Consider the following 16,527-nt stretch of genomic DNA (forward strand, 5'->3'; position numbering starts at 1 on the left):
TATGACTGGACCGTGGTCAGCCGTGAACCAGTGAGGTGTATCATTACTGCAGGCTGGAGCGACCAGCTGCAAAATGAGTCCATTTGATGCTCTCCTCCCTGTCTCTGACTCTGTCAGTGCTCCAGTAATAGCCCTATTGAATTGTATTTGTAGATAAATTCATGCAAAAGCTGTGATCAAAAGAACTGAGACAGGAAGCAGGTGATTGTCTAAACATTTCATGTGATGGTTCCAAATCAAACAAAAAACAAAACAAAAAAAATTAACTCAAACCAAAATCCTGTCCAGTTTACTGTCCTGTTATTTTTATCTTTATTTTGGGGACACATTTGGCGTTGTTGTCCCTGTCACACCTGGCTGGTTCCTCTCAAAGTCTGTCACAAAATGCCTGTGAGTGAAGGGAGTAGAGACTGCAGTAGAAACATCTTTATTTTTTAATAAGGCTATGTGCAGTGTCAGCTGTCAGCAGCCAGACGCCCAGATGATCCACTCCGGCCTCTCCCTGTCACTCATTATTATACAGCTGGGCATGTCTGTGCTCTCACATTAGACCCTTGAACCAAATCTTAACGAGTTTTACATGGCTGATATATATTCTACTCTACTTTTTCATGCTGGTGTAAGTCTCTTTCCCTATGGCAGAGAATGCACATAACTCTTCTTTGATCTTACTATCTTGCAGGCCATAAGTCTCACCCCCTTTTCCAGCACATAAAGGATTCCATCATTCTAATGTAATTGAACCAGGAGTAAGATCATACATCAGTCATGCGGATGGCGGGCTACACTGTGGACCTGCATGCTGCTGTAATGCACTAGACTGTATGTGTCGAGGCTCCAAACTGCAGCAGAATATACATCATATCATATATAACATATATAGTTATTAAAGACATTATATTAGTTTAACGTGCAGTCATCAGTGTTATTTTAACCAAGGAAGTGTCACATAACACTTAAATTGCAGTTGGCTAATTGTCAACAAAAATGTGGCACTGTCCAGAGACCCAAAGTATTCTGTATAACTGTAAACAACAATATTGGTTCAAATAAATAAATAAAATAAATAAATAAATAAATAAGAAAGGTACACTATCCATCCAACTCATTTTCTATGATTTTATCTGGGACAAGGCTGCTGGTTACACCCATCAACCTAAAGACCATTCCATTCTATGATGGCATGGTGCAACCTTTATAATTTTTTATAATCAGGAAGTTATTTTGCAATCTTGTCACATAAACCTATACCTATATCAGCTTTTCAGACTACACGGTCATTCTGAACGATTCATAACATACCTGGCTCTGAATATAGGATATTGTCTGACACTTCTCCGTGTACTGGTCATAGCTATTGTGTCCTGAAAAAGATGATCAGATAATAACACCACCCAAACATTTTCACATGGTTTGTGTTAAAACATCAGAGGTCAAACTGGGTGTAAGTTCAGGGCAGAGCTGCAGTGTCTCCTCTGACAGACAGATCCAGTAACAAGACGCCACTCAACGCTCTGACTCATGCCCAGGATCCTGCCCTGTCACCAGCCACTGTGCCCATATCAACCCCCTGAGCCATCTAGGGTCTGGAGGTCTCTCTGCCACAGTCTGGATACACACTTGCCTGTTGACTGAACATAAATAAAATACTATTATTATTATTATTATTATTATTATTATTATTATTATTATTATTATTATTATTATTATTATGCTCAATGCAAAAGTTGTAGCCAGATAGGTTGATATCTGATGGAAAAAGAGAAGCTGAAGGTAGTTGATGCATTTTATACAAAGCTGCCCCCTGCAGGAGACAAAGTGGATTGCTGCTCATTCAGAACCATTTTTCTGCTATTAATTTTTCATAAACAGTTTAAGTAAATTCAGTGTGCTCTCACTCAAACTACCATAACTTCATTGTCTTATATCAGCATTTTTCAGAGCCTGTTGTCTGTTATAATCTAATCTTACAATACATTCAAAGTCAAAGCTCAGACCATCTCAGTGGCTCGCCTCTTTGTCATCTGTGAGTTGGTCTCTTGCCGAAATTTCATATGTTAGCTACATGGCAACACAGGTCACTATTTTTGGCAATTTCAGGCTTTTTTTTTTTTTTTTTTAGAAGGGTTACATGCTCATATAAAGAATATCTGCACACTTGAATTAAAGGAGGGGGACTCAAAGTTCACAAAAAAGTGAAGAACAGTAGCTAAATGTTATTATAAAAGCCCATTTGATGAATCATGTATGGTGCCCTATCTTCTCTTTCGCCTTTGACGTATTAACTTGTCTTTGATACTGGTGATCTTTGGTGACAGTGGCAGACCAGACCAGTTTCAGTTACGATGGTGCGTTTGTCCTTTGGCTCAGATTCTGTCGCTCAAACAGCCTCATATATAAACAGTGAGTGTCATCTACCATCAGTTTTCCATTGCATTAGAAACATACAAAGAAAGGAAAGGAGGCAAATCATTAAAACAGATTGTAGAATGATATGTCTATATTGGACAAGGGTGTATGCTAGATACCAAGCAATGAGCCAGCCAAGGTGGGAGAATAGGCCACAATATATGATGCTTATAGGCACAAAAACACCATAGCCTACAGTAGTAAAGCATATTTGCTACTGCAGCAGTAATAGTAGTATGTGGTTATAAATGGTTATTTTTTTTCTATGCCCATAATCTGAATTTGCCATAAAGCTTGCAGAACCACTGCCTGGTTGTACCATTGCATAACCATAAAGACCCATTCAATAATGCATGTTCAGACTAGACATGGACAAGCTGATGGAAAAGCTGACCTCAACACCTGCTCTGTCTGAAGAGGAGTCTGAAGGGACTCCGGACACTGTCTGCAACCACAAAAGGTATATTTATTCCACAAAAGTAAAATACTGCAATTTCATGGTTTGTGACACAAAAAGAAACTTGAAACAGGTAGTAGACCTACACAAAAATCCCATTAGCAGCTGTCATGTAACATGCCTAGAAGTCCGGAATTTCGTAAGACCGTTGCATAACTTCCAGTGTTACCGGCAAACATGCGTTTGTGTTAGAAATGAATGATGTAGCCAATTTAAAAAGTAACTGAGTAATCTTATAAAACAGGAAGTCCACAAGGTGAACTTCCGATAAACTCTTCCTGATTTGCAACATCAAAGTAACTTTTAAACTATTCAATATGACAACTTTCCTCCGTAAGCGTGTGATATTGCGGTGTTTGACACTAAATTCACCCGCTAGATGTTGCATTTCACAGTGCCAGAGGTTCCATGCGCCACACCGAGAACGAGCGCTGCTCGTGACCGAGGCAAGTGGCTCTGTGGCGGGATACGCTTCCAGACAGGACCGCAAACAGCACACAGATGCGGGAGTGGCTGTGGAGGTGGATTTAAAGCGGTTAGACGGGGATGATGATGGTAATTTTGCAGTTTGCTAATAGATAGACAATGCTGTTTAGGAAAATGATGGTTCTGACATGCTGGATGTTGTGCAGGTATTGTGGAGGTGCTCATGTGCAGACAAAAAGCAAGGAATGCGTTGGGACACGTGTTTGTATCACAGGTAGGTTGACATTATTGTAGGATAATGTAGGACTAAACATATAGACCTACAGTAAGTGTACTTTACAGCATACTCCATCCTTTTAGTTGCCTAATGTTAGCCTAGACTTCAATATTAATTGCAGAAGGCTGACACTCTCACTGCTGCTTTAAGTAGGCTAATAAAACTATGTTTGTCCTCAAACATTTCACACCAAGTAAGCCTACCGCCAAACAAACCAGGTCTATAATAGGACTATTCTAGATCTTTATTAGGACAACAGTATGTTTCAGTACACTATGTTTTACAGCTCTATAACAGCTATACAACAGCTGCTACAGCATCTTCACTTATATTCCCTGAAGGTTTCTGCTTAACCAACCTACTTTTAATAATTGTACACAGTGAATTCAGTAGGATTGCAACACAGACCTACATAATCTTTGTAATTTGATCATACAATTGAATCTTGGTAGCTCAGAATTCCTTTGTATATGCCTGTAGATGAGAGAGCTGTTGTCCTCTGTGTCCACTGATTCGACAGCCCGGGTTGTTGTCTTTCGGAGCCTGGTTCCTGGAGTTTTCTGTGCAGGTGAGTCTTTCTCCTCCTGCTGAAATCCACCTGGTGTTTCTGGAGATCAAAGCTTGTCTAAAAATGTCTGATGTGTGCGTGTTGATTTAGGTGCAGACTTAAAGGAGAGAGCCCTCATGGACAACTCTGAGTCAGACCTGTTTGTCCACGGCCTCCGCTCTCTCATGACTCAGATAGGTATAGATCAAAAGTCTGAAATGAGGGCAATTAAATACTGTTTGTATTAACTAGGCCTGTTACAATAATTAAATTTTCTTTACATTACTGGTAATTATTTTTGTTATATTTTCACTATTTGATAAGATTTAAGATGTAATAGGTTGAATTAATAACTTCTATGACCCGTTACAGATACAAACTAAGTACTTAGGTGTTTCATTAAGCTATTTATTTATTGTAGCTCATGTTGTTTTTTTTTTTTTAACATATATTGTAGATTTAGAATAGATTTAAATCTGCTCTTGTGTTTTTGTGTCAGTGACATACATTTGTTTAAATATTAGTGTTTATCGTTGATATTTACTTCAGCAATATAAAGCACTTCAAAATGTGTTATCGTGAGAGGACTAATATTAACTAACTTTTCTTACTTGTTTTTTGCAGCTGTCTTGCCCATGCCAACTATAGCAGCCATAGATGGAGTTGCTCTGGGGGGTGGACTGGAGCTTGCTTTGGCCTGTGACCTTCGTACTGCAGGTTAGTGATGGCTAAGTGAGACCGAAGTGTGTTAGCCGAGTCAACAAGTTCTCAGCATTCCAGTGTATAAATTATCCTAATGTGACTTTTATAATAACTGCTAAAGGGTTTTATAATTGTAATAAATGTTATTTGTTTCATTTACATGTTTAACAAACCCTGCATATTTAGGAACAGAAAACACTCCACTTTGTGATATTATGTTTTAATACAGTGTGGAACAGGGCATTTTGAGCTTTTGAGATGTAGACAGACTAATGATGCAGGGTTACTCAAACATGTGTGAATGGAACAAAACTCCAGATGTGATATAACAACATTATAACAGGTCTTAAAGCCCACAAAAGTCAATTTTGCATAACATAGGAACTTTAAATTGATTATGCATGATTTTTGGTGGGTAACATCTTTCCAAATACCACCTATTATGATGACACTTCACACATGTTGGGTTTCTGGGCTTTTAAGGGACATTACATTGACATTCATACATTTCCTGGAGACTATCCCCAATCTTAACCACAATTACTACTTCTCTGAACTTAATCTAAACCATAACCTTAACCTATAACCATATCAGAACTTTAAGTCAAGATCTAAAAAATAAAGAATTTAAATCATGGGGACCTGCCCCCAGAAATACCAAAATACACACTCACATTCACATAAGTTGGTTCCCATGCTTTGTGAGAAAGGAGCGTTGAGTGAATTACCCAAAGACACAACAGTCTGCAATACAGAATCAGCATAGAAAAGCCTGTATATTTACAGTTTATTTTCATCAGTTCCCAAATAAAAAAAAAAGCCAAAATATTTCCTTCACATTTTTGCTACTGCCATAAACCATAATTTCAGTGTCATGCAAAAGTCCTTCCTCTCTGGTCAGATTTGACTGCAGTGTATTTTGAGTGCCCCAGAGAGACATAGCATCACAGCTAGTACTTAACATTTGACATTGAGATCTTTGTGCCGACACATTTCTGATGAGACGTGGGACTAATGAGGGGCTTCAGAGGCCAGACCTATGCCCAGCTGTTCTCACTGCTGACTTTGCTCTGTGATTGGCTGGTTCACTTATTGCTGCTCTATGATTGGTGTGGCCTTGATGCGGAGGTGAGCAGGTGTTTGTCCGAGCTGCTGTGACAGAAGCATCAGTCAGACTTCACGCCCTGTGCAGGTTAATGGCACGCTGCTGCAGACCTTCAACTGTCCTTTATAGTTTGTGTGTGTGTGTGTGTGTTTCAGCCTATTCTGCACATATGGGGCTGATTGAGACAACGAGAGGTCTGCTCCCAGGGGCGGGTAAGAAATCCAGAGGTCAAATGAACAAGTTCAGATGCCCTTTCCTTGTTTTATTAAGTATGGTATATTGAGATGAATGGACAGCTGTAGCATGACCTTGGATTTTTCTTTGTCCTGTAGGGGGCAGTCAACGCCTGCCACGGACCATTGGTCTCGCTCTAGCCAAGGAGCTCATCTTCACAGGTGCTGATACAATATGGTTACTATAATACAGTCAACTTATTGACGTCACAGTTAATAATTACCTTATAGTGTGCAGTAATTTGCATATTAAAGTGACGTACTGTATCTTTTATTCTATAAGCCCTTACATCAAAGTCTTTTTGGGATGGGTCAGTATAACATTCTCTAATGCTTGGATTTTAATTATTCAAATTTACAACTTTATGCATTCATATATAGCCATTGTTTAAAAAAAAAAAAAAATCTTCATGTACTTATTTCTTCCCAACCAATTCTGAAAACAACCATTTCTGTTGTTATTGTAGATCAGACATGTCAAACTCAGGTCCGTGGGTCAAATTTGGCCCGCAATATAATTATATTTGGCCTGCAAGATCATATCAAATATGTATAAGAGCTGGCCTGCTGTCTACACAGGCTATAGAGACATTATTTATTTAAAATTTTGTTATTATTTTATATTGTTTGTTCTGAATTCAGTGTGTAAGCAATACTATTATTAAACATTTATTTTAATAAGAAAAGGTTTTACATATCTCAAAAGAAGAAAAAAACATACAGATGTTGAAGAAATTTTTCATTAAATATTTAGTTTGGCCCATGACTTAGTCCCAGTTTTTAATTTTGACCCTCTGTGAATTTGAATTTGACACCCCTGTATATTGAATTGAACTCAATTGTAACCTATACCTTGCATATACTATTTCTTTGTAGCTCTATATTGTCTCATAGCCTTTAGGCACTAGAAAACCTCAAAAGGCAGAGTGGTAGTGCTTGAGTTGTGATTTTACCTCGGAAAGAGTTTCTTGTGCCCATATTGCTGACAGACTTGTGTGCTGTTATTGTGCTATCAGGGCGGCGTATAGATGGACGTACAGCTGTAGAGATGGGACTCGTAAACAGGGCAGTTGACCAGAACGAGGCTGGAGATTCTGCCTACAGAGAAGCACTCAGTCTGGCCAGAGAGATACTGCCCCAGGTCAGAACACACTGCAACACTTTGCTCCTTCTTTGATAGTGATGCTTTCCCACTCCATAACAGTTTTCTTATTGCTGCTGTCATGCATTTCGAGACATCTTTCAATCTGTACTTCCCCCCACCCCTCCCTCTCTGTCCCTTCTCTTTTCACTTCTCTCTGGGTCTCTGTCATTATGCATTTCTTTCAGTTCACTTGAAATGCCCACAGTCATTTGGGCCAAAGCAGCAGTCATGTGGAGAAGCACAACACTCAGACAGATGCTGGTGTATATGGACATGATTGATACTGTGTTTGAGTGTACAGCTGTAATGAAGATCAGGACTGATTTAGTTGTACATCTTTATTAGACAGTATAGGTAAGAGGTGATTTAGTACTGTCTTACCTATACTGTTTGATATATGATGATATATACATGTATGTATGATATATACTGTATATGAATGGCAAAAAAATGTTATTAATAGAACAAGATCAATATTCATAAGAATTTGGGATTGTGTTGTTCTACATCATAGAATTTTCCATTAGCCTAAGGTTAAACCAGTAGGGTTTTAAAATAATGAGTACAAAATTTTAATTAAAGTGTATAGTGACATTGTAGTAGTCTGTATGATTTAAATGTATTTACAAGTTTTGACACATCATCTTAACAGTTTGTTTACTTTTTAAGATAGTTTTTACTTATCTCTATGGAGGTTTTGCACATTTGGCTAGTAATAGAGCCATATCAAATATGAAGCAGATATATTACAGTATGAAGACAGATCATGATTTGATCGTTAATGCCCCTTCCTCCAGTCACTTTGTGATACACAGTGGTTGTATTTGAATGACTTTGATGGCTAGATGTGTGGCTCAGAGCATCTTCCTGGTCTGTTGTGGTTGGTATTTATAAAAAGTAGTCCAAGAAAGTACAGTGACAACAACAATCATATCATGATGTCAAAATTCACATTTCATCCTTATATGTGTGTATATATATATATATATATATATATATATATATATATATATATATATATATATATATATATATATATATATATATATATATATATATATATATATATACACACGAGTCCGTTTTTTTAAAACCATTTCAGCATTATGTATTTTAACACAGGCTCCCATTGCTGTGCGAATGGCAAAGGAAGCAATGAATAGAGGTGTTGAGGTGAGTCACAAGTTACCTCATGTTTATTTTTCTCAGCATAAATCAGTCTTTATTATTTTTTCCCTCAGGTTGATATGACATCAGCAATGGCAATAGAGAGGATGTGTTATGCCCGGGTAAGACGCTTGAATGTCATTAAAACCACATTGTTAATTTGTATGCATAATTCTAGCTTTTATTTATGTATTGTTATTTTAGGTGATCCCAACACGGGACAGACAGGAGGGTATGGCTGCTTTTATTGAAAAGAGACCTCCAAATTACATAGGGGAATAAACAATAGTATTTGAGTGTCCACACCACAGAAGCATCCTGACATGATCAGACAGCAGAGGAAATTAGACCATTACGTGCTCAAGCAACTGAATCACATTTATATGTAAATGTAAATTAATGTAACCAGCTTTAAGTTTTATGTCTAGTTTACTGAATTTACTGACATAAGGCTCTTATTTCTACTGTATTTAACATGCATTTATTCTGTTGAACATAAATGATAAAAAAAAAGTACAAAATCTTCAGGAATGTACATTCTTTATTATAACATGAAAACATCACTCTCAGCATGACATGGCACAGTTTAATTCTCCATCTACAATTTTTTGTACAATAAATGGAGCTGGTCTTTACCCAGGCAATCAGTTTGGATCTTATTAAGAGTACCAGAAAACTACATTCTATTCTGCCATAAATGTACTGTTCACAAAAAATAAAAGAAGGGTTCCCCTTTTTCAGTTAAACTGCAGAATGCCCAGTTTAACCAACAATGGAAAACTTTATTCCTTTAACCAGGATACTCATGATAAAATCTGATTTGCACACTAATGAAGTGAAGTACCTTTAGTTTGGAAATTATGATACCTAAGAGTTACCAACATTGCATCATCAACTTGATAAATAGACAGATATGTCTTATATTCTTGTCAGAAGATGGAACTGAAGGCCTGGCTAGTAAACGTATATAGACAAAAAACATGCATCCCCCCTTGGTCAGGCATTATTCACTTTCATTACAAAATATTGACACTCTTAGATGCAGCTTGTACAATGTACATACACATGCTCACACTGAAGCGCTTTCTTTGTCTTAAAGACATTAACAAAATGGGAAGCACAGTGAACATATTATTTATGCTATTTTCTCAAGGAGAAAGTCTCCAAAATGAAGTCCAAAACATGGACCAGTCCTTTATTGCCACTGCAGCTTTTCTAGACCTTGGAATAAACATTTCATTCATGATCCTCTTTAGAGCACAGCTACTTAGGTATGATGTATGATTTACAGAATAACTACTGTATACAACTGTCAATGTGCTGCACACTAAAGTGACCCCTTTTAATTATTTAGGCCTTTATATTATAAAGTATATTGAACCACAACAAACCTACAACAAGTGTCCATTCATATCAACGCACTGGCTAATAAAATAGAGGCAAGAGAAGTAGTCTGGACCCAAAGGTGATGCTTCATTTGAAAAAATGCTATAGACATACAGGCAGGCATTCCTAAATGAATGGTGTACACACTGAGACAAATGTGGCATGCTTGAGCTCACAGCAGAGTCATGCATTAAATAAACTAAATATTCAAACAATCCAGACAACATAAACATTTGCTATAACCCGTAACTGTTATTCAGGTCAGAGGTCATAATAATGCCAATGACAGAATTACTACAGAATTTAAATTTTCTCATTAGTTGTATTATTTCATAATAGGTTTACCTTGCACACAACTACAACTAATTTATGAAATAAATAAGATTGTGTGCAAATAATTACATATCTTAATGCTTTGTGCCTGATGTCACACATAAAAAATCCCTCATTGGGAAAATCCAGGCTATGTCCTCTTTTTTCCTGATTTTATTTCTGAAAAAAGGAGGGGATTAATTATTTCTATACATATATTCCTTTTTAAATAAAGATCATTTGCTTAAGAACACTGTTAAATGATTTTGAACAGCTATAATAAGTGGACTTGTAAAGGGATTGTACCTGTGCGAAATCACTGTTCCACTGGGCGTCTTGGGGGCACATTTACAGGGTGCCCAGTTCGGGCTCGATGCCGCTGTAAACTCTCCAGAATACTCTCTGCCAACATTTTAACGTCTTTGTGAGTTTGAGGGTGAGCCTGGACCTGTTCGAGCTGTTGTAGCCCACCCTCCTCCAACAACATGCTGCAATAGCGAGAGGCTGAGAGGACGCAGAAATACAATTTGGTTAAAATTGAAAAAAAAAAAAAAAACAAAACAAGAGAAGAACATAAAAATACATGTATTGGTATTTGGTGTATTACCATTCTTACTGCAAACATGCTGCATGGCCCAAGCTGCCCATAGTTGGACACCAGGTGTGTGAAAGCACTCCAGCAGAGGAAAGAAAGGGTTAAATGACCTATGAAATGAAAAGGACATTATATTAAAAAAGGTTACAGAGAATTCTTACATGATCTTAAATGAAGGGGAAACACTGTAGCCTACCTGTAAGCAACCATTTCACACTCAGGTGGGGGCCACTTTGTAATAACATTGTGCTAAAGGGAAAAAAAGCCATAATAAATTAATCTATTGAGCATATAATTATTGACACTTGCACACAGTGGATATTTCTTACTAGTTGTTCGAGCAGTGAGGACCTCAGACTGGGGCTGAGTGTCCAGGACTCTTCTCCTCTGGATGTGAGATGAGCGAGGATTCCAGCTGCAAAGTAACTAACCTCCACCTCTGAGCTGTGCAGTAAAGTGCTAATATGGTCCAGAAAACCCTGCACCATTAGTTCTCCATGAAGTTCCGCAACCTCTGCTATATTATTCTAACAATATACCAAAACATTTATTTATGTCATATTGAACGGTTTTCATTTATTGCACAGTGACAGAAAAGCAAAAACTCACCAGCAATCCCAGGACCTTCTGCTGAATCGAGGATTCGTTGGGGAATGACTGCAAAAAGAAAGAAAGTTGAGTGCATATATATATATATATATATATATATATATATATATATACATACATACATACACACACACACAAATATATATATATATATATATATATATATATATATATATATATATATATATATATATATATATACATACATACATACATACATACATACATACATACATACACACACACAAAATTTCCAAGGCATGGAAGATTTTTTTTTTTTTTTACTATGACTAACCTGAATAGAAAAAATAAGTACAGCATACAGCATATTTACATTTACAGCATGTAAATCATGTTTACCTCCAGCACTTTTATAAACAGATCTAGCCCTTGGTTCTCAATAAAATGACGGCAGGTTGTGGGTGATTCGTCAGTGAGATTCCAGAGTGCACTCAAAGTGAATTTGAGAGTGGCATCAACCACGCCCTGAGTAGCTTTCTGTCGAACTATATGCAGTAGTTGCTGTAGGTAAAAAAAATAAAAATGACAAAGAATAAAAGGTTCTGTGTCACTAGACATTGAAAGACAAGAAAATCTACCTTCACTATAAAAAGCTCTGCTCCAAGCTGGGCTGTCTGCTCTGTGGACAACTACAAAAAGAGGATTACAATGTAAAACTGTGAATTACATATTACATATTACATATTACAATATTTACTTTGGCAGCAAGAATAGAGATGATGGCTACAGCCATCCTCTGCATGTTTTGGTCTTCATGATTGCAAAGCCACTGCATCACAAGTTTAGCTGCTTCAAACCTAAAGTAATATCAGAATACAAACAATGTTTTAACACATCGTCACAGAGTTTCACTCGTGGTGTGTGTTAAAACAGTGTAATGGTGTCATCTGCAGTTAAGGTATAAGTATGTTACCTATTAAAGGGGACTTCCTGCAAAATCCGATCACTGCACAAAGACAGCAGGCAGTTTTTCTGTAACTAAAGAGAAAAAGTATAATGCTCTATGCATTAGTGTGTACAATAAAACATTAAAAGACCAACACTTAAGTTAAATACCTGTTGATGGTTGGGAAATGTCCTCATAGCCTCCAAAAGAAGTTGAGTGACGGTGCTCAACAGTCGCACTGGCATTCCTGCTGCCAGGTCCTGCTTTGTGAGGTTAAAGACACACGCACTGGCTGCAAGCTGCACATTTAGAGTGGCCGGGTGATTCCTCATTCCCAAAACAACCAGCTGCACACACAGAAAAAACACACATTTAGTTTGTGTAAGCTTAATAAATATTTCTATAATTTTAATTCACCTTAAGGATATCTGGTCTTGGTTTTTCCATGACGTGGGTGAGACTAAAAAGGTGGAACAGGGCTTCTCTCACAAAACCCTCTCTTTCACTGTACCTGCGAAGTGCTTCACATATCTGCTTCTCATTAGCCTCGCCAGTTACCTTTTAAACACAAGGTAAATTACTATAACTTTAGTACATCATGCATAAAATACTACGCATTTATAGCCACCTTTAGATTTCCTTCTCCAGAGAGGAAATCAGAGAATCCAGCGTCTGTAGCAAGAAGTCCAACAAATGTCATTCCTGGCCTCTCCTCGACAAATGCTTTAACAGCTGCGTCAGTCACCTGTAATAAATAATGAATTGGTGAACATAAATATAGCTTCACAATCTTGAGTAACAATTTAAAATCTGGACATACATGCTTTCTCCCTGACACATCCAGGGAAACAAGTGCAGGCAAAATTCCAGGCTGTCCAAGAAGTTGACGAGCAACATCAGAAGTGAACTGTTTGTCATCGCTGATGTCTAGGTGCTGCATATTACAGTAAAAATATTAGTTCATGATAATACAACATAATGATGTAAAAGGTAGCAATGAACTAACCTGTAATACTTCCAACTGGCCGATGACACCCAGCAGCTGACCAGTGCTCATCTCTAGTCTCTTTAACTGATGCAGAGTCAGGGAGCGTAGTCTCTCCTTTAGACCCAAAAGAGGAGTCAAGTTGGTGACTGATGTATTGGATAGATCCAAGCTCTCCAAACGAGGCAGGGAGCAAACATCCACAAGCCCGGAGTCATAAAAGTCCACATTGGCTAAAGACAGGGAGCGTAGAGCATGGAGCGAGCTGAATCGATACTGGATTGGTTCTTCCAGAGAGGACATTGTTAGACCTGTTAACACAAGTCGCTGTAGGGATTCCTGTATAATAAGAACATTACATAAATTATATGGTTCATTAGGTAAGGTAGGTCAATGGTGTTTTTACTGTTTCTATGCTTACCTGGCAGTACTTATTGGTGGCCAGTCCTTGTAAAATATCAGGTATTGTGAGATCTGCATTTACTCTAGCAGCATCAAGCTCCAGCAACCTGTGGGGACAGAGGGCTCTCTGAAAGGCCTCAGCAGAGATGCGTGCAGTCCGGATACATGCTCTCCTCAAACGAAGATATTCACTATTTCGAAAGACTCCTACTGTACTGTCATTCAAAAGACCTACAAGAGAAGAAGACATGTCACTTTTAGTTTAGCTCAAATTTCATGCATTTTAGAACAATGTACAATGGGATATTTATTTGAGGAATATTACATATGTTCAGAATTGGAATTATCTACTGTAGCTGCACTAGTATTCAGCACATTGCCAGTTAATGCGTTTACCTTCAGTGGCCATCTTGGCTAAAAGCTGGTCTGCCAGCTCTTGTGGGAACAGTACAGCCTCTCTTAAACACAGGGATCCATCAGGGCGTTTCTGAGAGAAATATCCCAGGTTCTGGCTTACGTAAGTCAGGCACAGGTCTGTGAGAGACGCGGGGGACGCTTCATCCTAGAGGTCATTATCATGGTCACTTTCAAATCTATGCACAGTTATCCAGCATCATAGGAAAGAAGATGCATGTGAAAGTAAAAGTATGACTTACCGTATTTAAAAAACAAGCGGCCATCGCCATGATTAAAACTTATGGTTCGTTTATGCACACGTAGAAAGCCTTTACCACAAAAAATGACCCAAAATGTTTTACAGCGCGGCTCTTTAATACGCAATTATTTTACAATCTGACATTATGTGAACCATACGACGAGCTAAAACGTCTGTTAGAGACGATCAAGCTAACTCACTTGTTGTTGCCTCGGTAGAAGAAATTCGCTTTTCGTGCAAAAATGTTGGTAGCCGTCGGCCGCACAGGAATGCATGTTTAAAAGATACTGACCAATTGCTGTCCCGACAACAGCTCTGAATTTATGACCGAGGCTTATAGATAGTTTTCACGGAGTACCCATATGTCTATTTTTGACTGGACCGAGAAGAGTGACAGTAAACAAAGGTTATAACACAGGAAGTACACGGAAAGTGGGCGGAACTACGGAAGCCTACTCGTTGAAAACATTACGGAAGACTTTGGCGCTATACACCGGCATGGTTGCATTACTTAACAAGTTTGTTGGATTATTTATTATTACAGCGATAACTATTCGTGGCTAATCGATTTACGTACGTGCAAAATTTCACTTTTGCGAATCTACAGCATTTTTTTTTAATTTTGGAAACCACAGCGTAATCTTTAACTCAATGTAAGTGATACCAACAAGGTCATAATCTGTCTGGGCAGTGGTTACGGAATTATACGTGCTCTTTATAATACTGAGCTTCTATGATGGCTGGACTAATTAACTTTGAGGATGAAAAAGAGGTAAAGCAGTTTTTAGACAATTTAGGAGTGGAATACAGCTTTCAGTGCTACAAAGAAAAGGACCCTGAAGGTACGTGCACTGTCCACAGATGTAGGACTCTAGATGTAGATGTATCCTGTCTTTGCAATCCTACTGACATTTTAGTAACTTTTCGTATATTGTGACTCGTAGGGTGTCAACGACTGGCTGATTATTTGGAAGGGGTGAAGAAAAATTATGAAGCTTCAGCACAAGTGCTTAAACACAACTGCGAAACTTATGGGCATGGGGAAAGTTGCTATAAACTTGGAGCCTATCATGTCACAGGGAAAGGTAAGTGCAACTGCAGTTATCAAAATTTATAAACAAAAAGCAGCATCTAAGTTGAAAGACATTCTCTCTAATTTCTTTCTTCGTTAATATTCCACCAGGGGGCGTAGCTGAGTGTCTGAAAGCTGCCTACTCCTGTTTTCTGCGCTCCTGCAATGCTGGAGGAAAGAAGTCTATAGACGCCTGCCACAATGTAGGTCTCCTAGCTCACGATGGACGGGCCACGGATGGAGAACCAGACGTGAAGGCTGCTCGACAGTATTATGAGAAAGCCTGTGCAGGTGGATTTGCTCCTTCATGCTTCAACCTCAGTGCTTTGTATATAACAGGCAATCCAGGTGGTGTGGCCTCAGATATGTCACTAGCACTAAAGTATGCCAACAGGGCTTGTGAACTGGGACATGTCTACGGATGTGCCAATGCAAGTCGCATGTACAAGCTTGGTGATGGCACAGAAAAGGATGAAAAGAAAGCAGAGGAACTGAAAAACCGAGCTAAGGAGCTTCATGGTTTGGCGAAAGAACGGCAACTTAAATTTGGAGAGTGATTGTGAAACAGTTCAGTTTTGTCCTAAGAACAGCTCTGTGTATTTTTAAACATATCAGACATAAACACTGAAACAAAATATGTGGTTTGAGTTCATGCGTGATTCCTACATTTTAATCCTAGCAATTATATTAGAATATATTAGCAACTTCTCTTACCATTCCTGCCAACTGTTCATCTGACTAAAATGACTTTCAAACTGAGGGTCTCATTTCAAACTGAATCGGTTTTTGAACCCTTTGGAGCACAGACAAATGGCTGGACTCTTTGTGAAGTTGAGGCTCTGTTGTTTTGGCCTCTGCTGTCTGATCTACTCTAATATTAATTGGGAACGAACGCTACACAGAAGAAAGTCAGATTTCAAATTTTGCCTGAATTATTTGTGGTAAAAATAATAATAGGTAACACTTGGTGTTTCTGGGGATGATCACGTAGACAGCAGATTGAGCATTTGTTGAGTCTTGACAATTCCCATGTTAAAGCTTGAAGCACAAATCATGCTAAAAATGGGAACTTGTAATTTGGCAAAAAAGTCCAGGCGGAAATAATATAAAACTCCTATGAAATCTTTGTGAATTTTT

At 38.2% G+C, this 16,527-nt stretch overlaps 3 protein-coding genes across 4 annotated transcripts; 2 read left to right on the forward strand and 1 right to left on the reverse strand.

Moving 5' to 3' along the window:
* Nucleotides 1–3,097: 3,097 nt before the first annotated feature.
* echdc2 (enoyl CoA hydratase domain containing 2) lies at nt 3,098–8,994 on the forward strand. 2 transcript variants are annotated; one of them, XM_020918738.2, is made up of 11 exons: nt 3,100–3,421; nt 3,499–3,566; nt 4,050–4,137; nt 4,228–4,314; nt 4,741–4,833; nt 6,079–6,135; nt 6,256–6,318; nt 7,173–7,297; nt 8,423–8,473; nt 8,542–8,589; nt 8,672–8,994. In XM_020918738.2, exons 1-11 carry the CDS (start codon nt 3,184–3,186, stop codon nt 8,747–8,749), a joined length of 996 nt encoding a protein of 331 aa, XP_020774397.2. In that variant the 5' UTR covers nt 3,100–3,183; the 3' UTR covers nt 8,750–8,994. The 2 variants fall into 2 exon arrangements, with proteins under 2 accessions (XP_055020891.1, XP_020774397.2); XM_055164916.1 differs by lacking the exon at nt 8,672–8,994 and having other exon boundaries at nt 3,098–3,421; nt 8,520–8,589.
* zyg11 (zyg-11 family member, cell cycle regulator) lies at nt 8,991–14,756 on the reverse strand. Its single transcript, XM_055164911.1, has 19 exons — nt 14,519–14,756; nt 14,320–14,388; nt 14,060–14,225; nt 13,683–13,894; nt 13,283–13,600; nt 13,097–13,210; nt 12,905–13,021; nt 12,694–12,834; nt 12,447–12,623; nt 12,304–12,368; nt 12,088–12,187; nt 11,969–12,019; nt 11,730–11,891; nt 11,370–11,417; nt 11,090–11,287; nt 10,957–11,009; nt 10,773–10,870; nt 10,472–10,669; nt 8,991–10,345 (listed from the first exon to the last, which is right to left on the reverse strand). The coding sequence occupies exons 2-18, from the start codon at nt 14,347–14,349 to the stop codon at nt 10,482–10,484; spliced, it is 2,238 nt and encodes a 745-aa protein (XP_055020886.1). The 5' UTR covers nt 14,350–14,388; nt 14,519–14,756; the 3' UTR covers nt 8,991–10,345; nt 10,472–10,481.
* LOC110154860 (cytochrome c oxidase assembly factor 7) lies at nt 14,742–16,025 on the forward strand. Its single transcript, XM_020918906.2, has 3 exons — nt 14,742–15,160; nt 15,263–15,403; nt 15,502–16,025. Exons 1-3 carry the CDS (start codon nt 15,052–15,054, stop codon nt 15,945–15,947), a joined length of 696 nt encoding a protein of 231 aa, XP_020774565.1. The 5' UTR covers nt 14,742–15,051; the 3' UTR covers nt 15,948–16,025.
* The last annotated feature ends 502 nt before the right edge of the window (nt 16,026–16,527 follow it).

Source organism: Boleophthalmus pectinirostris, unplaced genomic scaffold (assembly GCF_026225935.1).
Source record: "Boleophthalmus pectinirostris isolate CB_2022bp ecotype Guang Dong unplaced genomic scaffold, ASM2622593v1 HiC_scaffold_7, whole genome shotgun sequence".
In the NCBI taxonomy this organism is placed as follows: Eukaryota; Metazoa; Chordata; class Actinopteri; order Gobiiformes; family Gobiidae; genus Boleophthalmus; species Boleophthalmus pectinirostris.

Coding starts and splice junctions, on each gene's coding strand:
- echdc2 (XM_020918738.2), top strand. CDS start 3,184: ATGACAACTTTCCTCCGTAAGCGTGTGATATTGCGGTGTTTGACACTA. Junction 3,422..3,498: donor GTTAGACGGGGATGATGATG/GTAATTTTGCAG, acceptor GATGTTGTGCAG/GTATTGTGGAGGTGCTCATG. Junction 6,319..7,172: donor CAAGGAGCTCATCTTCACAG/GTGCTGATACAA, acceptor TTGTGCTATCAG/GGCGGCGTATAGATGGACGT.
- LOC110154860 (XM_020918906.2), top strand. CDS start 15,052: ATGATGGCTGGACTAATTAACTTTGAGGATGAAAAAGAGGTAAAGCAG. Junction 15,161..15,262: donor CAAAGAAAAGGACCCTGAAG/GTACGTGCACTG, acceptor TGTGACTCGTAG/GGTGTCAACGACTGGCTGAT. Junction 15,404..15,501: donor CTATCATGTCACAGGGAAAG/GTAAGTGCAACT, acceptor ATATTCCACCAG/GGGGCGTAGCTGAGTGTCTG.
- zyg11 (XM_055164911.1), bottom strand. CDS start 14,349: ATGGCGATGGCCGCTTGTTTTTTAAATACG. Junction 13,211..13,282: donor GCCAGTTGGAAGTATTACAG/GTTAGTTCATTG, acceptor TGTAATATGCAG/CACCTAGACATCAGCGATGA. Junction 10,670..10,772: donor GCATGTTTGCAGTAAGAATG/GTAATACACCAA, acceptor GCGTCCTCTCAG/CCTCTCGCTATTGCAGCATG.